This window comes from Dermacentor variabilis, chromosome 11 (assembly GCF_050947875.1).
Source record: "Dermacentor variabilis isolate Ectoservices chromosome 11, ASM5094787v1, whole genome shotgun sequence".
Classification (NCBI taxonomy): domain Eukaryota; kingdom Metazoa; phylum Arthropoda; class Arachnida; order Ixodida; family Ixodidae; genus Dermacentor; species Dermacentor variabilis.
Window position 1 is genome coordinate 29,860,484 of NC_134578.1, and position 22,589 is coordinate 29,883,072.

General features: G+C 46.9%; 1 protein-coding gene and 1 long non-coding RNA gene across 2 annotated transcripts; one reads left to right on the forward strand and one right to left on the reverse strand.

Moving 5' to 3' along the window:
- Positions 1-11,733: 11,733 nt before the first annotated feature.
- On the reverse strand, positions 11,734-16,402 carry LOC142563947 (serine protease inhibitor swm-1-like). Its single transcript, XM_075674702.1, has 3 exons — positions 16,245-16,402; positions 13,909-14,224; positions 11,734-12,162 (listed from the first exon to the last, which is right to left on the reverse strand). Exons 1-3 carry the CDS (start codon positions 16,315-16,317, stop codon positions 11,922-11,924), a joined length of 630 nt encoding a protein of 209 aa, XP_075530817.1. The 5' UTR covers positions 16,318-16,402; the 3' UTR covers positions 11,734-11,921.
- Positions 16,403-19,635: 3,233 nt separating this feature from the next.
- On the forward strand, positions 19,636-21,874 carry LOC142563949 (uncharacterized). The gene is made up of 2 exons (XR_012824447.1): positions 19,636-20,031; positions 21,353-21,874. It is a non-coding gene; the product is annotated as an uncharacterized LOC142563949 (long non-coding RNA).
- The last annotated feature ends 715 nt before the right edge of the window (positions 21,875-22,589 follow it).

Below are 22,589 nucleotides of genomic sequence, written 5' to 3' on the forward strand. Positions count from 1 at the left end.
TGCACCTACCGGAGTCCTGTTTTATTGATTTTCAGTCCAAGTTATTTAGCAATGCCTGATTTATAGCTTCTTGAGCCAGGCTTGCTCTGATCCGGTGGAGCTTAATTGCGAGTGAGCCAACCTGTGTGAGCCTTTCTTTTTTGAACCTGAGCCTAAGCAAGCCCGAAGTTGAAAGGAAATTCTGCGTAAGGGGGGGGGGGGGGGGAAGGGGGAGTCAGGTGGAATTTTGTTTACTTTGTACAACTACGCAGCTGGTACGTGTAAGTCACTCAGATGTCCAAACAGGAAACCCGGAGAATATTGAGCTGAAGTCATTAAATGCAATAAATGGGAATAGTCGATTGCAAAAGTAATATCTTGGATTAATATCGTAAACTGTCCACGTAGAGCAAGCGCCGCCTCACAGTGCTGGCAAAATGCCCGGAGCCTGGCTTGTGTTCTTTTTGAAAGAGTAATTTAGTACCATACGCAGCTTCCAAGCATATCAATGTCTCTAGAGCCAGTGTAGAAGCAGTTGGTAAGGTGGTGGCGCGAAAACAGGTGCCAGTGTCGATAGGTACCTTCAAGTTCAGCCTCAACTGTCGCCAGAAAGCACTAAACGCAGGGGCCCGTTCACTTTGCTCCAATTCCTGGGCGTGTGGGACTGGGTAACACAGTAATATAGAACATGACATAGAACATAACACATAAGTTAACACAGTGCTTGTTTGTCACCAAAGGCCTCCCAGGCTGGAGTATATTAAAAGCCACATTGGAGCGTTCCTGAATTTCTTCACCCCAACTATGTGCGAGGCGATAATCATCCCCTGTATCTCTCAGAAAAAGCTACCGTTTCAATGTGGAATAAAACTATTTTTCCATAGCTCGCATCGATATGAAATCAAGTGCAGCATGACACGTGTCCGCTTCCAGCGATAGTGGCGATAGTGTCTGCCTACATTTGTTTTCGCCCTCTAGAGGGCTTAGAATATGAGTGAGAAATTAATACGCAAACAAGTCTTTTCACTTCATAAAAATTTGTGCCATGGGCGAAGAGATAGAAGGAGCTTTTCTTTCAGTTAAGGGCATCGTTCCAACTATGGTGTTTCATGACGGCCCACTATGCATGCTATAAAAGTTTAGACGAATGAAAGTGAACTCCACTAATTTGCCACTTTAGAACTTCTTAGCATAGAGTGAATAAGTTCGTGCGTGAGTGAGCGAGCCCGTCAGCCTGTGTGACTGACTCACTCTGTCTGTGTAACTGAGTTTGGCTCAGTCTTTGTAACTGACACTGTGTGTGTCATGGCATGTGCCGGATATTGCATAGATAACACTATATATATTAGAACTATGTGATATTTAAAGTTTTTGAGCAATTTATTAAGTCCTGTGGGGGCCATGATAACCTGTTTGCCACATTTTGAACTTGTGAAAAAAAATTATGAACACGCCTAAATGTTGCGTGTAGACGCATACAATTGTTTTTATTTTCATGCCATGCGACCTGCAAACGAAGGCGATATTTGAGCCCTGTCGAGCAAGGAAAGGTGAATAGGATGTGCAATGCAAGTTAGGACACATATCTAAACGTTCTAAGGCATTTATACCCACTAAGTTGTACTTACACATACCCATTCCGGGGGATTACTGAAGAATGGGCGCATGCCTAGTAACACAAAGACAGCGACTCAGCAATGAGATAATCAATATGTTTTTAATCACGGAATTCGTTGCATATCTTGCGTTACTCCGTTAAGAGTTCCATGTGTTTCATAGATACTTATTGTACATCGCATACGTGCGCATTCTCTCGATCTTTATTATTTTATTACGCAGAGCAGAGTAACAACCTCTGGCACTAATTTAGTCGTCGAAGTTAGAACGTATGACCTGGCCCAGAGCGAGCAAACAACTCGAGATCCGTCTGAAATATGCAAGGCAATAAATGTGCCCCGGTTTACGTTGAAATTTTGCCGTGATTGTGACTCGCATCGTCTCTTGTTGGAATAAACTTTTTTTAAGCACCCTGTTTAATATGTGGCCCTGACCAATTTCTTTGCACCAGAGAATGAAGTGTGTGCATACCTTTGAGTTCATCTGTGTTTGCACACGTTAAGCTGAAAGGACGAACTTTCATCATTGACGGATTGCTTTGATTTGGATTCCGTGTCTTTCCTGTGTTTCTTTTTTTACAATACGCTCTTCTAAGAAAGTTTGGTAGCGAATGCTGTAAACACGGGTGCTTTCGAGCATATTTTTAGTATTCCAGCAATTGCATATAGCATTACCAGGCGAATTATATGGCATATAAAAGAAAGAAGCTGGAAGTGCTCGAGGCAAGGTTGGTTTATTCAGCAGACCTACATGAGTGGCTCTCACGTTCAATATTGTAAAATACATTTTTTTTATTGAGAACATTTCATAGTCCAAATGCTCAACGGAATATCCGTGTCCAAAATATTCTGGAAAAAGGCTTCCAAGATGAAAATTAGGTAAGATAATGGTAAAGATATGTGTCTCATTAAACGCACTGCTCACTTTCTCACTGCTTTAAAACGAACACTGTTGACGTTGGGAAGTGCACGAAAACTGTGCTTACCATAACCTCGTTCGGTAGCGGCCAAGACACTTATACATGCCAGAACAATGCCCTTTACACTCATTTCAAAAGGGAATACACTGCACAGAAGTGAACTGGAACACACTGCGCGATCGAAGCGAAGAAAAGGCAGTTTGCGCACTCCTGTGGCGATCTGTTGCACCTACATACGCCATTGTTCGTAAACATTGACGCACACTTGTTCATTCGGGCTGGGCGGTGCAACGTCTGCACTTGCACAGCAACTGGGTAAGCACTTCGCTGCTGGAAAAGGAGGGAATCATTTTCTATACGCAATATATTACACTTTGCGCTGCATCGTCTTTCTTTTTTCTTTCAAGAGAAATACTGTTGACTACCCCACGCTGTGGGCAAGAAAAAATGAGCAAGAAGTTTAGCTTAAGGAAAAACTTGCGAGCGAAAACATGTCAGGCGAATAATGATCACTTCTTATGGTCCATGGCCGACGCTCTTTTACATTCGAAGCAGCTTATTCTCTCGCGATCACGACCTACGTAAAACAATTGAAAACAAGGGCACTGGCGTTTTCGTGGTCTGAATATGGATGTATAACGACATGTGGTAGGGGCTCGGGAACGGGCAGTGGTGTGAATTTGTTGTGGGCTTGAATTGAGCAGAATTGTGACTGCCTGAGGTAAACCTCGCTCCGCATTTATTTATGTAGTTTACAGCGGACACAAAAGCATATACAAATATGTGCATATAGATGGAAAGATAGGTGCGGGCTCGAGTGTAATCCCTCCGGCTACCCACGACACGGCACCAAAAACATGTCGTGGAGCATGTGCGAGGAAATACATATAGAAAAGAGACAAAGGAGAAGTAGGAAGCGCGCAGCAACTTATGTAATCCCTCACGCAGTCACGATATCCGGCAGCAACGCAACAATGGGTTGAAAGCCCTGCTGGCATTTGCCTGGACTCGTGTTCCACCATTCTTTAGGCCTCATGCGCAGCTGTTTGGAGCCGGCCATGTGGCGCTATCAGTGACAAGTGACGACGAAAGGCTTATGTTCTCAGCGCGCAGACACAAAACGTTTTACTCGGCGTCTCTTAAGAAAAATCGGAGGGCAGCGCAAATAAAAGGCGCTTCTCTGCTTTGTTGTGGTCTACGGATACCGCCCTATGGCGGCAGAAGGCGGACGTTGTTTTATCATTGTGGCTATAACGCATGCCTGCTAGAGTGCAGGATCAGAGCTGTCAGGAGCGTGCACTTCTAAGATGTAAATAACGGTTCGCACAAAAACTCACAAACAACTAAAGGGCACGAATAAACGTTTTTATAACTTTCAGCCAATTTAACTTTACGATCAGCACGCTGATTGCGCTGTTGAAATTTTCTTGGTGTGTTTATAAGTTTATTCATAAGAAAGCGTCAAATGCCACATTGAACGACAAAGCTGGCATGTGTAGTCTATAGCAGCCAAACGGCGCCTAAATTCTCATTGCCTGAGATGCCACGTCACGAGCATGCCTCGATGGAGCAAAGCAGGTGAAAGGAGACAACTGCTGGCCTAATGGCGCGCCAGCTGTTACGTGAGGGGAGAGGGCATCGCCACGACGCCACGTCACCATTGCTCTCGGAAGCTGGCGCACTGTTCTTACCTTCTCTTACCTCTCTCTCTGTCACCCCCGCTGAGCTTAGCTGCTGCGCTCGCCTGCCGGCCTTGATGGCCACTACTCCTTCATCTGCCTCTGGTCGCGTGGCACATGGGCGACATGCGGGGTTAGCACCGCAGGCAGCTGCTGCTTGCGGGTTCGGGCAGCCCGTACTGCTATGGCACATTACTCGTAGCGCAAAACTCGAGGGACCGCTCAGCGGCGTTCAATTGGATATTAATATTTTTTCGATCGCAACTCATAAGAAATGGCAAGGTGTCGTCGGTTTTTTTTTTTTTTCTTTGGCAGTCAGCTTGGTCAGCACCTACGTGATTGAGGAGTTTTAAACAGCACAAAGAGAAGGAAACAAAGAACCTACTTTAATGGTCATGTGTTTTGTTAGAACTTGCTTAACATCCCTGCCTTCTGCCTAATTCCGCCTTGAGAACGCATACAGCTTTCATCATTAGCTGATCGCGTTGCCGGCTAGGAGTAATGTTTACAAGATGTGATAAGATGTGATGAATTTTCGTAATATTGCCATTAGCTATAGCGAGCAAATGCTAAGAGAGAAGTTACGACTGAGACGCCTGGTCTGAAAGATGCGCATGCTTGCAAAGAAGTGAACACTGATGACGCAATGTTTAGGGGATGCACGCCATCTTGTCCAGCTCTCTGTGTTGCCGACGCTGTGAACATCTTGAATTGTAATTTTGTGATAATACAACACAGACTCGTAAACTACAGATAAGACTCCTTTGCCTCATTTGGATTAGGTCACTTGTAATGTGTTCGGTTTTTGTAATCGCGAAGAAAGCCTGAGTAGTTTGTCGTGCCGCTTAGAAACATCAGTGAGAAAATTCAATGCACTCCATTGTTCCCTTTTCTGAGTCACTAAGCTGATAACCAGCATGCAGGTCACCACCCTACACAAGAGCGCTTTGTGTACGTGAACTGTGCACTGGCGTAAGTTAATCGTCGCAGGTGGTCAAAATTCATTCGCCGTCCCCCACTTCGACGTGCCTCGCAACCATGTCGCCATCTTGGCACGTAAAATAGCATAATTTGGAGAAAAAAAACTTAGTGGCTGTTTACGCGTAGCTCGACAATATTGGCGTCATCAAACCAGCTACTCGCAGCTTGCCCGTGCTAGCCAAACCACGCATAGTAGTTTAGCAGATGCAGCGGGACATCAGCTGGCACTCTCCAAGCTGAGGCGCTAATTGTAATACGCTCGCTTCACGCTAAATATTGCTGTCGACTTTTTCTTGTTTTGTAAAGCAGTAGCTCGCGTTCCCACGCAGCCCTCCTAGTACGCACCGCGTGCATTTGCATTAAGCACGACTCGCCTGCCGGGTGGCGCGCAGCTTTAGGTGTCAGTGCCGCCTCTCTACTAACGCACAAGGCCTTATGGACAGTATGTTCAGCGCAGTCAGTGGCGCTTTCCTTGTACACACTGTTAATACCGGTGCCACAGAAGGTAATAAATTATTCGCAGTTGAATTTTAACACCAATGCTCACTGCCACTAGAGTGATAAATGAAGATACACGTGCTTGTTTACCTTTCTCGAGTGACCGCTTTTTCACCGGCCAACAGAGGTTAAATGTTATCGCTAAGCGCAGGACGCGTCTACGTGTATCGGAAGTTTCTCGAGCGTTATCGACGGTTATGTCCGCTGCCACCGGACCTTCTGTAATCTGTTGGTATGCGCGACGCGAATTGCGTCATACTTTCTGAAAGACACGCGGGCACCAGCGATTATTCTGGAACCGTCCGCGCGCGACTCACGCAGAAAAGCCGACGCGCTTGCCCTGCTGATAAAATTTCTGCGATCGCCGACTCTGTTCGACGCTGTCGTTCTGCTTTGAGCGTAACTTGCTTTTGTGGGCACAGGTTCGCCCAATAGGGAAGTTCGTTAACTCAGAGTTTATCCGCAGTGTTCTTCCCCCGTCACTACTGTGGGACAATATGGCCATCGCTTTGCCGCTCAAGCCACGGTGGCAGGCGGCAAAGTGTGCATTCAGCTCCTACGGACCCTGCAAGAAGACGGAGCTGCCACTGCGTATCCGGTACACAAAGACAGACGTCGGCCAGCGTTGTAAATCTCGGAGACCCACGGCAGAGTGCCAGCGAGTCACGCCCCGTTCACTGGATGTCGCCGAAGTTTTCATGTCGGATGGCCGAGCCAAAAGCCGCACCTAGCCCTCATCTTACCGCTTTGGCTTCTTCGGGGGATTGTTCTGTTCTTTTTAAATAAGGAGCCGCGAAGTAAGCCAAGAAAAGACTAAACGAAAGGTAAACCAGGTTTTCTTCTCTCAGATGTGGATTTTACTAAATGTTTGTACATATGTCTAAGAATTTTTTTTGCCGCCTCCTTACCGCTCCTTCAATCGGGCACCTTTAGTACTGTCACATGCAAGGAAAGCTACATTTGATAAGTGAGAAGCGTATTGTGGCGAAAGTAAGTCTCGCACTGCCGAAAGCGCCATTTCACCGCTTAGTTCTTGTGTGCTTTGCCCCAATGTTAGTCGCTTCACTGAAGCACCATGCACGGGAAAGTTAATTGCAGGAATTACGGTCGCGTTGTCTTCTACAAAAAGATCACTGTCTTGCGGCGATATTGTGCCAGTTATCTATAGAAGATACAAAACGCACCTTGGATCAGACATAGAAGCGGCAAGTAAACAAATTTTTACAGCGAAGAAGTTTATGCGGACCCTGTGCCGTTGTTGTTGGACCTCGCTAAAAAGGGGGAAAGGGGTTTGAGTGACCCGTTTCCCTTACCTTGGGTCCATTATACGGAGTTTTGGATTACGGGTTTTGCACATTCCATCCCTGCTACAACTATGGGAAGACCACGAGTAGTGTGTGCTCCTGAGGAAGAAGCTGCCTATTGTGAGCGTCAGCGAGAGTTGGCTCGTGAACGGGCTCGTCGTCTAGGGCCGACTCCGAGCTGCGTGCCAGCGATGAGTTTAAACAGCAGCGCTCCTAAAGCATGTTCTCCACGCGAAGCCCGCAACAGCGAAAATAAGGTGAACGAATGGTGAAACAAAAGGCTTACAATATAGACTGCTTGTGAAGTTTGATTTGCATGGTGTAGCACTCGGTGGCGACTGAAACAGCTTCGCTGTTCGACCGTTTTCACGGACTGCATAGAACGGGCGACGATTTTTTTTCTTTTCATCTCTCTCTATCTACGTGTGGTCTTGTTTCATATGTTCATTCGTGAGAATTACGCGTGCTAACGTGGACAGATTTTAGTCAGGTAGACCTCTCCTGGAGTACGTCACACTGGTCTCGCAACGTCCTAGCGCGACGTCACCGGCACACGTCTAGTGACCCTGTTTGACAGAACACCGCCTCCGCCAACTTTCGGCGAGGTGCAGTCGCGCTGTACATGGTGCGCGTGTGCGCCACGTGAACGCGATTTTTTTTTTGCTTAATTTTGTGAAATTCCACTCTTGTCAGAACGATTAGCAGTATTGTGTGCCGGTGAACGTCGGTGTATGGTAAAGGGCGTGATGTAAAACTAGACGCTGGCTTTCTTTAATTGCAGAATTTGTAACATGGTGGTTTATGGCGGACAGCGACATGAGCTTTTCTTCGGAAATGCACCACCTTTTTCTGGTGATAAACTTTGCGGCAATAAATAGCGACAGTATGAGCTCACCTTTGCGTAGGGAAGCGGAGCACATTGCTGTCTGGATGTAGGTGTGGTGTAATGCGCGATTGGTAATGCATAATGTTTGCGAAAATGTGGACGTGCTGACGTATACTAGTGGTAGTATTGGTGACCAGGCATCGGCAGAACTTCAGGACCCATCATTTTTGCACAGGCGGGAGTGAACGAGACGAGATTATCAGTGAGCGCGTTTATCGAAGTGCCGTCGGCGCTGTGTGAAGAAAAAAAAATTTTTTTTCAGAATAATCTGTCGGTCTAAAGCATGACTAAATGAGCTCCTGACATTTCTATTTTTGCCATTCCCGGAACAGCGTACGCCCTGCCAGAAAGAACTTACACCCGTGAGCAAAAGTATACGGACCACGGGGCGCGTGCCAAACTGCATCGACGCGGCGCCTGCTGTCGAGAGGGCCGCTAGAGCAGCGGTGCGCATGCGCGTCCCATCATATCTGCTGGCCTGACATGTAGCTTTGCCTGACGTCGCTGTGGTACTCGTAGACTAAACGTCCACTGGGCATGGTTTTCGCTGCTCCGTCGCATCTTGGCCATTGTTTTACGCAGCGGCTGCGGCTGGGCTGGCACGCGCGTCCGCGGCGCTTCGCTTTCATTCTTTCTTTGGGGGAATTATCGCACGCCTCATTGTCTTCTCTGACGCCTTTACATGACTCGCACAAAGTGGCCTTCTGCGGCTTTGTGTTATCTCGAACTGTTCCAATGCTTGCGGCCGCAGGTAGAAGCAAGGTTTTGCAATCGGTGTCCGCCGTCGCGTTAAGAAGTAGAACTGAGCTGCAGGGGCTACTATGTTCCTCAAGCAGCAGGATGCTAAAAGGAGAAATTAGCGGCACCGTAGTGCCTTTATTTCTTCAAACCCTTCAACAAGGCTTGAACAAGAAATGGACGCGAGGGTGCCACTACAGACAGCAGCGGCAACGCTGACACATGCGCGAGAATATACAATCAGCTGCAGCTGTGCGGTGCACGCTGCCGTGAAGTTCCTATTGCGGTTACCTTCATGCGAATCGGGTCGGGGTGACCGACCTGAATCACTGGTCGGGATCTCCTCATGGCATATACACCCGTGTACTTAGATTTAGGTGCACTTTAAAGAACCCCAGGTGGTCTAAATTTCCGGAGTCCTCCACTACGGCGTGCCTCATAATCAGAAAGTGGTTTTGGCACGTAAAACCCCATATGTTATTATTATTACTCCTCATGGCATCGCGTTACGAGCAGATACCACGGCTACTTCGAGGCGTCATCGCCGCCTATGGAAAATTGACAGCATAGTTAAATCATGCATACAGTTGTGAAAATTATAATCTACGAAAATAACAGCAACACGTTGGCTCGTCCTAAGTGCCCTCAAGACCGCAGTCTGTCGATGGTCACCCCGACCAGTGATTCAGATCAGTCACCCCGACCCGATTCGCAAGGAGGCAACCGCAATAGGAACTTCACGGCAGCGTGCACCGCACAGCTGCAGCTGATTGCTGCACAAAAGAATACGCCTCCATAGAATCCTGCGGCCCGTCCGCGGGAGCCCAGGAGGAATAGCGTGCCGTGCGCAGCCGGCGTGTGAGGAGAATCGAGGAGGAAAGCGCCGTGAGGAGGGGAGTGTCGCTACTTTCAAATTATCAAGGGGCTTTAGTTTGGCACTTGCTCCCGTGGTCCGTATACTTCTGCTCACGGGTGTACGTACTGTGCACTCGTCCACAAAATATCGCCGGTTGCCTGAGCGCGTGGCGAAACGACCCTCCTCCCCTTCTTGCGGCGAACCGCTGGTTTCGAGATCGACGCCTGCGCGCATGCGCGGCCCTCCGAGACTGCAAGCGTGCATGTTTCCGCGCTTCTTCCTTGCGCGCCGGCGATATCTGAATGTAGCCGCGAGGCTCCTGCGTTATTCGCTGTGGCGGCTTCGCCGAGCACAACTATGTGAAGCGTGTTTTGAAGCGTGAGTTTGCGCGCGCCGCTGCTGCCGCTTTTTGTCGAGTCACCGGCGATGTCGCAAAGGGCCCGGTGGCGAACGTAACAAGCTTCGGCGCTTCACCTTTTCGTGGCCAGTCTTCGTTGCTTCTTTCTTTTTACGAACGGTAGCGTTCTCACGCAGGACAGCGTGGCAGAAAACGTGCTCTGTACAAGTTGACAGGCAAGACGGAAATGAACTCATGATTTCCGTTGTATAAAGTAAGTTTGGCCCTTCGAAGACGCCACAGCGCAAATAACAAGAGGGGCACCTCGCGGCTACATTCGCATATCACCGGCGCGCATGGAGAAAGCGCGCAAACCTGCACGCTTGCAGTCTCGGAGGGACGCGCACGCGCGCAGGCGTCGGTCTCGACACCAGCGGTTCGCCGCGAGTAGGGGAGGAGTGTCGTTTCGCCACGCGCTCAGGCAACACGCAACATTAACGCGATAGCGTTAAGAAGCTCGCGTCGCAGAAAAGCCGGTGTCGTCGTTGGCGTTGGCCGTGAGCGATAAATCCCGGGAGGCATTTCATGAATAAAAAACAACTTGCAAGATGGGCTGTGTGGGAATCGTACCAGGGTCTCCGGAGTGTGAGACGGAGACGCTACCACTCAGCCACGAGTTCGGTGCTTCAAAGCAGTCCAAAAGCGCCTCTAGTGAATGCGGTGTTGCCTTAGAAAAGAGCTGTAGAATGTTATACTGCGGTTTATATCGGTAATTAGGAACATGTAACTTACAGAAGTCGCAGTTACACGAGTAGCGAGGTGCGTTTCCGATACATTTCTTCTGCGCTTTCCGCACACGCAGAGCCATCTTGCGGCAAACACAAAAGACCCCCCTCCCCCTCTCAATGTATGGCGCTGCCCCGACAGGTGGCGTGCCACGCGCGCATTGAGGCTGTGTGGGGACCGGTGCGAGGCGCGTCGCGGCCCGTACTCCCTCTCCCCTGACGACGCTTCGCCGTGCTCCCTCACGGGTTGCAGAATCAAGCGTCCTTCCTTTGTTTAGATCACTGTCTATCTCTCTTCCCGTGCCGCTCACGACGTTTCGCTGGCGTACATTGTTTCCCCCTCCGAGACACCGAGTTCTTTGGTTCGTTCCGCTTGCTCAGGCGCACGTTTCGTTGCCGAGCGGAACGCTGCGTTGCTCGACGCTCACCGCGTGATTGGTGGGTGCAAAGTCCGATGCAGGGCGCCTCGTAAGTGATCGCTGCGCCGTAGCGCATTGTCTTACACCACTTGGCGGGTCGACGGAAACGCTGTTGCGTTCCACTCTTGAAGGCGAAACTTAAGTGTCCTCGATTTTTTTATTGAGCGAGTGTACAGGCGCTTTAAGCATGTTTCTTGCATTGCCGAAGCTGCCTGTCTACGCTTCGCTACCGGGATTGCACAAAAGTCAACCCACTAACCTTACCGCGCTTTATAGCAGATATAATGGTTTTTAAGATAATGCAGTGAATTTTCTTGTTTAATTTTTTGTTCTTATACTTGTCTTTAGGACACAAAACTTATGCTGTGACGATGCATAAGAAGACGTAAAACTGGGTCTTCTAAAATTAAAACCAGCAAAGGGAGGCCGCAAGCAAGGCGAAGTTAACGCGCAACGAATTCAGTACGATCTATATAGGCTTCGTGCAATCGCATCCCGATTACTATGAGGTAAAAAAATTAAATTGTGGTGTTTAACATTCCCATTCAGCAGAGTGCCTTATGAAGAACGCTGTAAGCGAAAGCTCCGGATTAGTTTTGACGACTTGGGGTTTTTCACCGTGCGCCTAAAGCGCAGTAACGACTGTTTTTTGCCTTCCGCCCGCACCGGAATTTAGGCACAAAATTTTCGATCGTAGCCGCTTCGATACAGGCAGCGCTCCTATGCCGAAAGAACCGGTGGGCTGAACGTTTTTTGCGAACCAACGCCTACTTGTGAGGTGCGGCAGGTGGTAGGGGCGCCGTCAGTGACGTGACGCCGTTTGCAAACAGGAAGAGCTCGATTCTTCGGCGAGCTATTTGCGCGGGTGCGTCCGTTTGCATACACTGCTAAACCTCGCTGTTGTCTTTTTGTGAACACAGTGTTTATTGCGTCCTGGGACACTGGTTTGGCGGAACACAGTGCTTCTCACCCTTCCAGAACACTTTGTAGAATCCGGGCCAGCATACGCATTCGCCGTCGTCGCAAGTCATCGCACAGATGTCCTGTCGAGGTCCATTGCACGTGGGCGCACAGTTGGACGTGCACAGCTGGAAGTTGGAGTACCGCGGGCACTGTGGTGGGCATCCGGCTACGGGAACGCACGGTCTTTTGCCCCAGGGGTCACTGGAAGAGAAGGCAAGGACTTATGTGTGAGGATGCGTTCGCCGTGCTGCGTGAAACCAAGTCGGAAGTGCGGATGATCGCTAAGTCAGTGTATCCTACTTGCAAGTTAAGCCTGTGTGAGAACAGAAAATTTCACGTCTGTTTGTATCTGGCGACGTTAGATTCATCCAATGACATTGGGTTGGGCGTAGTGGTGCACGTCGGAAATTACATTATTTGCATGGAAGTTCAAAATTTCTCTGCAAACAATAAGGCGCTCAAGGCGCTCTTTTTGACTATCAATTACTTGATTCATAATCAAAATATATTTCCCCGTAACAGTGTAAACGAAATTGCGCAAAAAGCTTGGGAGAAAAAGGGCAAATAAAGAAGAAATTCAGTTGTTTCCTCTGTACCGAAACATTGCATTGCTTTTCTACAATAGGGTATTTGGGAGGGTATGGTAGAAGAGCAACAATAGATAGTCGATACATAGGTTTATATTGTCCGATCTGCCAGTAAACGCAGGCGAACTGGTCGTTCCACCGAATTGGCGGGAGACGTGTACGTTAGCGGCTTGACAATAGGTGTCACCTCGTGGCGCAGAGCCGAGCCAGACAAATGCAGAGCTGATATTACTTCGACCTAGAGTACTTTACTTTACTGCTTGTGTATATTTTGGTAGCAGCAAATTGTGACACAGTATTGCTGCTGCAAATATTAAGAACAGCAGCGAAAGAAAGAATACATTTGGTTACTGCCATTTTAGCCCTGTGTTTCAGGGATGGAGCTCTGCGCCACCGTATGGCTGCAACGCTCCGGCCACTTGCGTTTGCGTCTACGCCAATTGCGGTTATACTCCCAGTCCATCTGCGTTCACCGCAATACCAGATAAGCTAAAACTCTCTAATAAACTAGAAGTACTGACCCCATATAGGCGCACAACAATACAGGTTCTTGCGCTTGGAGGAGAGAGAGAGAGAGAGAAAGAAACAACTTTACAGAAATTATCATTGCGCTTGGTTACTGCGGGTGGAGACCCTCTTCCAGGGACCAACTTGCTATTGCAAGCGCGAGGATACCAACGTCACCCTTTGCATTTGGACAACCGATGAGGAAAACTTTGCGAAGGGTCCGCTCCGAAATATGTCATCAACGCAAGTAACATTGCTACGAGTCACTGTCTGTGTGCACTATGGTTAGAGCAGTCACAAATAATACATTCAAGATTCAAGTCAGCGTCGCGGTCCCTCGGATAAGAACGGCAGAAGACTTCAAAGCGGTTTCCATTAGCCACAGCCAACACTTGAAAAAACTTGCGCAATTTGGGGATTACCTTGACGCCGAACAATGGCCGTCATCTGTCTTATTGCCTTTCCTCTCCTTAACGCTATACTCGCCTGGTAATTCCACTTCACGAACAGCACGAGCGTTATCAGGGTGACACAGCATTCTTGATAGCAGAGCTTTACAGAAGTAAACGCAAACAAGACAGATGTTCATTTTTGCTTAGAGACAAGATACGCCATTAAAGGTGCAAACTTTTTTAGGGCGAACAAAAGACCATTTGTCTGCTTGTGGAGACAGATGTGGTAATCGATGGCAAAGCAACAATGGGTCCAGGGTGCCGCAATCTGTCGGGACTGAAAGGGATAACGTCATGATTCGTGCATGTTCACAGGAAGGTTTCTCCCTGCAATGCGTCCTTCAGTGCAGGATCGATCCCGGGGTCATCATTCGTGGTGAACGCTAAGCAAAATTACTCACAGTACGTATCCAGGTGCGCAGGCGCAGCCAACCACGCACTGCCTCGTACAGATCTGGGGTTCGGGTTTGCCACAGACCAGCGGACAAGCCGATGAGCAGCCGTTGAAGTCCGCATGACGGTCGCTCGCACAGCTGTTGCACTCGCGGTGGGAGATGCAGTCACCCCAGGCGTTACGGACGTAACCTTCTTTGCAGAGGCACCAGCGATGCTTGTACAGCTCAGTGGCCAGCGCGAGCCAAGGCTTGCAGAAGCGGTCGAGCCGAGGCACGTAGCTCCTTAGAAGTACTTCGTCGGAATTGCATTGAAAGCGGTACTCTGGAACAGAACCGGGCATTTTCTAAAGTAGAAACAAGGCGATGTCCAAAAATAATCTGCTGCGTTGTATTTTCCCAATTAACGAGGTAACTTGGAGGATCCTAAGCACAGAAGTTCCTTTATTGACGTGTTCAAATGAGTGCCGTAAAACCACGCATTGACTAGGCGCATTGTTTTCGGAACGTCGTACTTAACAGTTGTTCTTTATTAGATTTGCATAGTAAAGCTTTCATTACCTGAAGCGGCTTTCTTGCCTTCTCGGAGAAACTCAAATAAATGTTCTTTTTTATGCTGATGGATATTTGCTGACTGCCCTGAAATGCTGCTTTGCATACATATACGTGCTCCTGTGGCACGGGTGCTTCTACGAAGTTCCCTTCGTGAGGGATTGCACGCGGGAAATCAAAAAGATAAACAAGCATGTATGCTAATTGTTTTTCATTTAACCTCTTGCCTTCTCCAAACACCCTTGGAAAAATTGCAGAAGCAGGTCAAAACAACAGCTACTTGACTTTTATCCAGCGTATCAGGCATAGACCTCGGAATATCTCGTTTCGTTGATCTCCTCCTCATCTCTCTCTTTGAGCAGCTTTCTGTTTCGGTTTATTCACGGAACAACTGTACAACATGCGCATCATTCTGTGAACAAGGTATGAGTACACATGAGTGCATGGATAGTGTGTGAATCACCTTATGGACAAATGGTAAGCGAATGGATAGATAGACCAATGAATCATAAAAGGCTAGGCAAATGAATAAACGAGAAGAGAGGGGGTTAATCGAGGGTCCCGATTTTTATTAGTCATTAGTCATATCATAAGAAGCCAACAAACACTGACACCAAGGACAACATAGGGGAAATTACTTCTGTTTAATAAATGAAATAAAGAAACGATAAATTAGTGGAAATTAAAGTGGATAAAAACAACTTGCCGCAGGTTGGAAACGAACCAACCTTAATTTCCATTAATTTATCGTTTCTTTATTTCATTTATTAAGCACAAGTAATTTGCCCTGTGTTGTCCTTGGTGTCAGTGTTTGTTACCTTCTTATAATATAACTAATAAAATTGGGGACTCTTGGTTAACCCCCTCTCTCCTCGTTTGTTGCATAACGAGGGTCTTGAATCCGGCAACATTTATGCCTTCAAGTAGCATGTATGGGTTTATTGACCAATGGCCTTCACCCAAAAAGATGACGTTCTCGTGACGCCTACGGCAAAAAGGAATGTAGGTATGTGAGTGGTGACGCTGGCTAACACTCCCAGGGTTCTACTAGGACACATAAATATCCAAGAAAGTGAATAGGGAAACGGCGCCATGGTAGCTCAATTGGTAGAGCATCGCACGCGAAATACGAAGGTTGTGGGTTCGGTTCCCAGCTGCGGCAAGTTATTTTTTCATTCACTTTAATTTTTATTAATTTATCGTTTCTTTATTTCATTTATTAAGCACAAGTAAATTCCCCTATGTTGTCATTGGTGTCAGTGTTCGTTGGGTTCTGACGATAGACGAATGAATGAACGATAAAATAACTGGTAAATGGAGGATACCTGGATCAGCTGATGGACGAATGGAACATGGATGGATTGATTGATGGATTCTTGGTGCATAAATCTGCAGGTCCTCATTGTTTATAGCTTGTATGTGAATGTAAAGGACCCGAGAAAGCTAGGGCTTTGAAAAATATAAGTTTGGTCTTACACATGTATACAGCCAGACGTCAGGCTGCCAGGAAAATATATTTGGTGAAAAGTGTGCAGTGGTATAAGATACCTCAAAACCAAGTACATTGTGCATTCACCATCGAATAATAAGAATCTAATGTTTGACTACTGCGTCATATCTATGGCCCTTAGTCGAGCACTCCCTGCCCACGATCGCTGGTATAGCCCCATAAAAACGAAGCTCACTCCTATCCCTCGAATTTACCTATAAGCACAAATATAATCAATGTGAGAAGTATCGCCTACACTGCGTAGAAATAAAAGAAATTTCTTCGTAAAACACGGTGTGCTCACCCACGTACTGTGCGTCTACGGTGGCAAGAACCATTATTAGGAGCATGGGCTGCTTGCAATACAACTTGCACATGGTTTATCGATGCCGCAAAGTCGAGAATCACTTTAGTTTAAGTTCCCCGCTAAACACGGAGAAAAGTCTCTACGCACGCTTGAAATCTTCGAACAAAGAACAATAACTTTTCTTTGGACATCTCTTGAGAGCGTTATGACCGTTGGCCAGAAGGCGTTGCATTGTCGTGTCTGACAGATAATCCGAGTGCAATGGAGGGACCAGCAAGCTTACACAGGTACAGCGTTCCCTTCGTGATCCCAGTTTTTGTATTTTTAAATCAGTGACACCTGCTACACTATTCAGAAGGAGCAAAAAGAAAAATAATGTTGACGTCACAGGACAGAACAATGTATCGAACATTCTCGTCGTAATCGCTCCGTGGAAAATTTTCGGAGAATCAGAGGCGTGAACGAAAGCAGCAGCAACTGTAGCGAGGAGAGCGACTACAACGACGCAACTACAGAGCGCGACAAGGAAGACAGTGGCGCGATGACACCAACGACGATACGACGGTAGCAACCGCGACGACGGCACGACGCCCCACTCGTCGCTTATTGGGCATCCAATTCATTTTTTTTTTCTTCGACCACACCTAACGTTTACGCCAAACCACAACAGATGATCATCCTTATCGTCACAATAACATAAATCCAGGAGACAATGAGGCCTAGCCTCATTTTATATTGGCTTTATGCAAAAGCGCTCTTGTCATTTCCAACGGACATCTAGCAGTTTCCTGTCTAAACAGTGTTGTATAACACCAGGCACGTGTCATAGCGAATACGCAGCCTAAAAGATATTCTGCCCGTGATAGCAGCCGCTTGAGAGACAACATATGACTAATTCTCTGGGTAGCGACGCGTCATGCGCATTCGCCTAGAAACGTGCTAGGCTGCAATTTATATATTGAAATATGTACTCGCTTCCCTCTAAACCAAACAGAGCACTTAAGAGTAAGGCTGTGGCTTGACGACGTCTTCGCATGTATAAAAGAGCACTGTACGTGTAGCCTTCCGGGACCCGAGCCAGTCCCGAACACGAAAGTGCCATGCGCTGGCCCACCTGGACCTGGCCAGATGATTTCAAACCGGGCTCGTATCCGGCACTGTCCTCTTCGGTTCGACCCACCAGACCTTTAGCATAAACAAATCTTGCTGGAATTCTTGGTTATTCGGAGAGTAGTAGCCGCAAACAGAGAATAATATTGGATTATTCTATATAAAAATTACACGTTACAATCGACAGAGGCAAACAGGGAGCCGGCTGGCAATCGCACATGCAAGGGCACAAAGCCTGCCCACTTTTGGTGGAGGAGAGAAAAGGAAAAGTTGTTGAATCTTACTTGGGTAGGCAGGTTTCAATGCGTTAATTATTTCACTAAAGTTGCTCCTGAAACAGAAAAGATAAAACGCAAAACAATTTACATCCTCTGTTTAGTACATGCGTTGTGTGATATGAACGCTCAGACTGCACCTTAGAAATAGCTATACAGCAATATAAGTGAAGGCGTAGGTGTATACTCGCGTACATAGTGCCAGCCATTCCACCTTAATTTTGAGTCTCAAACAACCATTGCAATTAACAAGGATCAAATTCGAGGCAGCCGTCTTGGCTCGATTGTAAACCTAAATATGCTGCTCTAATGGTAATCCGGATACCGTGAAATTCTGTCATTAGCAGTTATTTTAACTGCATTAGATATAAATTGGCTACACGGTTGTATAACGCTCATGTGCCATCATATTCTCAAACCGAGCCTGTAAGTTTGTTGCTTTATTATGTTTCAATTGAATGGCGTTAATAGTGCAGTCGACTTTATATTCGCTTCAGGATGTAGACCCATATGCATACATGTTCAGCACACACCACCTATTTCTTTGCCATCAAATTGGGATAGGATGCTTGTTTTGATCATGTAAATCCAGAGAACCTGCGTATTGCAACAAAAAAAAAAGAAACAAGTAAAAGGCTGTTACACGGGGGATTAACCTCTTAATGTGTGAAAATAGGATTGAACACAAAAATACACTGAGCGAATAGAATACTTTGTCTTCTGTTTTATGTTCCACAACCCAGTCAACAACCTTCTCAAATATCGCGTCATGCATGGAGGTTTTCAGTGGTTACCTCAGGACCATGACTACTTGAATATTCAACTTTATTTAGTTTAACTGATTATACGACAAAGTACGGCGGAATATTCAACTCGTCTAAAAAATAATGAGGAAATAAGAGGAAACCAATAGCGAGTTGGGGGGCACCGTGATCTAAATGCAATTTAATTGCAGGATGAATGTTCCGTAATTTCTTTTCCTCAACTTTAATTATTCTGAGAAAGCGTTTAAAAGTTGTTTGTTTTTGTTTTCTCTTTAGAATGATCAAGTACAAGGCCATGCGAAGTGGTACATTAAGTACTCTCGCAGAAAATCAAAATTTAGGTATTTTTATGCAGCAGCAAGTCTTTTTGACAACACTACACTTTGGAAAGTTTTCTCCTCTTCAAAAGTGTAAAGAGTTTACGGAAGTTTTTTTCTTCTGCATTGATTCCTCTTCTGGCTGATAAGAAATGAATGTTTGGGACACCTAAAGGCCGTCTCAAGGATTTTATTACTAGTATTTTTACAGTAAGTTTCCCGCCCTTCAACCCATAACCTATCTCTTCAACGCGTTGAGAATGAAATATTCGTCTAATTCATCGTCATTGTCATCCGACTCTGTGGCGCATTACCGCTCTTGAAGTTGGTCCTTCTGCGCCCACTCCCGACCCCGATAGTGCCGTCCTCCTTAGTGACAGTCAGGATCACTCATATTCAACGCGCCAGCTGCACTCGGACTTCGAGTCGTCCGTGTCTTGTCTGAGCAAGATCACCTGAGCGCGAATGTGGTTTTGCGAGAAAGAGCTCTCGGGTGCACGGGCTGCGGCTCGTGACGCACGTGACCATTCGTTAATAGAACTAGCGTTGGCACAGGAGACGTATGCGTGTGGTTGTGGCATAATGGTTAGAGCATTGACCTCTTGGGATGCATGGCAGAAGTTCAGCCAACTTTATGCTATTTTTTGCGTGAGCCATTTGCGATGACAGCAGCATCTAGCAGCAGCAGCCATGGTCAGGAAACTCAACTTCTTCATATTCCACGTGAATGTCGTTGAGCAATGTTGGCACTTAAATAAATTTATTCTTGTTTTGCGTCATCAGTTCGGCATTTATGCACTGTTATTCTTTGTGCACGAATTGCCTATCTACTGCTGTGTACTAGTACTGTGTACGATGTGCTGCTGCCACAGCGGGCAAAAGCTAGAAACTTAGTTTGCTGTTGCCATCATCCGGCCTTTTCCATTACTGCCAGCACGAGCGCCGCATCGTCACATTGTATTGTCTTATCCCATCTTCGCCCCGCGACGTCCTTGTTGCTATGCCGTTGTCATAGGGCTAAGAAAAAAACAGCATAAAATCTCCATTTGCGTCAGCTATACTTTTATGTGTTTGTAAGAAGCGAAATGCACTTTGTGGAGATAATGGAGAGTTATAGATGGTTTTCAGCAGTGGCGCACGGGCGCGGTCATGTTTGATCACGTGATCTCGCCGGCATTATTGGCCTTGGGCTGAAGACAAGCAAAGCGGCCGCACAGCTGTAGGCATGAGCAACGGTGCGGCAAGCGCCGTTGTTTCTGGTCCACCAATGGACAGCGGCTGGATCAACCACACAAAGCTCTCATGGTTCAACGAAAATGTAAGTGAACCATTGCTTGTCATATTGTTGTATGTGTTCGCGATGGATTGCTCTGACACTCGATCATCGTGTATGCGTGTCCCTCCTTCGCGCCGAGCGATTCAGGGTCATGAAAGTTTTATTCTGCGCCATTCACGTCAGTTAGCTCGTCAGTTACAGCTCTCTGTATGTGCCTACTAAGGCGTAATTAAATCACGATCAGTTTGAGGTGTTTGCCCAGCCTATCACGCTTTGCTTGATGGTCTCGAATTTGTACGTTTGAGTGCTGAGTGAAAAATCGTGTCCGCTTGTATGTTGACGTCGCTGGTATTTGAGCTTCGCACATATCTTAAGGTAAGCGTTTGCCTCGTTACAGGTGCAAGGACCTCTGCGGAATTGACCAGTGTGGCGGGACGCAGTAGTTCCGCGTAGTCGAGTTCAGTGCTGCAGATTGTGTTTGCCGGAGTAACTGGCTGGCCCCAAGCAGTTGTTATGTCATAGTAAAACGTGTGTCACACGGGCACTTTCGATCCCGATCGAGCCACCATCTGAATCCAGTCGGTCGTGATCCGCAATTCGTGATCGAACTGCCCAATTAGATTGGAGCCTTATGTAAGCAGCTTCTAGCTCAGTGTACTAGAAAACTAGGTACAACGAGAAAGAATGAAAACGAAGCGATAACTCTCTAAAAGGGCCCTTTTCACCAACAGTGGAAATAAACAGACATCGTTATTTTCGCATAATTTACCAAATCTCCGCCTGCAGCTTCGACATCATGCCTGTAGCTGTGAGAGTTGCAGATGATCAGAATCGGCGGACGTAGCAGCTCTTTTACCTAAAATAACGAGTTGTTTTTCTGCGAAAGGTTTTGTAAAAGTGCCTCTACTGCCTATTAAGCACGTTTATTATTTCCTTCGGACTCAGTTGCACTTTAAGCGTCAGATCCCAAACACGATCCTCATTCTTGGACTGTGTAGTAGCGACCATCTTCTATCGTGATCGAGGCTTGATCATGATCGATTGTGCCCGTGTGACAGGTGCATTACTTTGGCTGTAACTTAAGCATTTGATAAATGAGAGCTGCCGTTTCAACCTGTCTAACTCTTCTTAAGATAGCAACACCATCTCTCAATCTTATCAATGTTTATTAAATATTGGCAGTCTACACTTGCAAGTTAAAAATCTGAATGATCAGTTTAACATACGAGACAGCATCTATCTTGTTATTTCAGTTCTTTCAAACATCCGCAGATGTCTCGAGGACTAAATAAAAATCAGATTTCAGTAGCTGCTTTTCTTTTTTCATTACAAAATACATACAAGATTTTCTCGCCTGTTTCAGCTGTCTACGAAGACATGGTCAAGGTTGTCGACGGAGATGGAAAGCCCACACCGAAATTGCCTTGGACATGAGCAGTCCTAATTCAACAGCGGCGCGTGGATTTCGCACGCTGACGTATTCCACTGCCTATTGTCTCCATCAGGGTTCTTGCATCCGACCCCAGCGCAAGTTCCTCCTCTACGACTCCACACTGTGCAGAATGTTGTTCGATGTCCCCAGACAGCAAATAGCGTTTAGCAAACGGCGCTTGTCAGAGGCTGCCGGCTACGCTTTCGCGACGGAGCAATGATACTTTCGTTCTCGCGTCTAAGGCCAGGGATGTCCAAAATGCGCGTTGCGCTGGTGGCGCCACCTGATTTCAGTTGCACAAACCGGCTTCTGCAAAGTGTCTGTAGAGTCTCTTTATAAGAAGCCAACAAGCAATGATACCGAGCACAGCACAGCGGAAATTATCTGCTGTTCTTGATTAAATTTAAGAAAGAAATATAAATACATGGAAAAGAAATGGGGATGAAAAAACAACTGGCTGCAGGTTGAATACGAATCCACGTCATTGCTATACGCGTGTGATGCTCTTACCAATTGAGCTACCTCGGCTTTCGTTTTTTTTTCTTTTCATGGTATTTATTCCTGTACCATTCAACCCAACATTCCCCAGTTGTGCATAGTCAGAGAATGGAGGGCACAACGAAAGTCACACAAAGAAAAGGCAGCCTTCATACTGTGGGGGTAAATGTTGGTTCCGCTTTAGAAGGGTGGTAAGAATAGGTACCTTATCAAAATGGGGTACCAGTCCGGTCGCATGTCGAGTCCATCATAAACATGTTTTAGGTGTAATCTGGATGAAATGTACCCTTGTAGGAACAGACGGGAAAGTGGCGCCGTGGTAGTTCAATAGCGTGACGTCGCTCAGTAATGATAAGCGACGCCACGCTATTGAGCTACCGCGGCACCGTTTTCCCATCCACTTTCTGGGGCATTTACGTTATTTATGGGTATTTATGTTTATTTATAACCCTGGCAGTGTTTGCCAGCGCAACGACTCGCGGCCTTTCTGGCGGATGGGCAACATCCCCTCTCCTACGGGTGTCACGCAGTACGTGATCTTTTTCGGTGAAAGCAACTGCAGCATAACGAGGGTCTCGAATTCGCCAGCTTTGATGCATTGAAACAGCATGTGTGGGTTTATAAATTGACAAGTTGTTTTGCCGGGCACGCTAAAAGTACATAGTGGCTT

Bases quoted from the DNA above. Each gene is read 5' to 3' on its own strand.
- LOC142563947 (XM_075674702.1), bottom strand. From the start codon at position 16,317: ATGTGCAAGTTGTATTGCAAGCAGCCCATGCTCCTAATAATGGTTCTT. The intron at 14,225-16,244 runs GTGAGCACACCG...GTTCTGTTCCAG, and splicing joins CGTAGACGCACAGTACGTGG to AGTACCGCTTTCAATGCAAT. The intron at 12,163-13,908 runs GTGAGTAATTTT...CTTCTCTTCCAG, and splicing joins TGCGCACCTGGATACGTACT to TGACCCCTGGGGCAAAAGAC.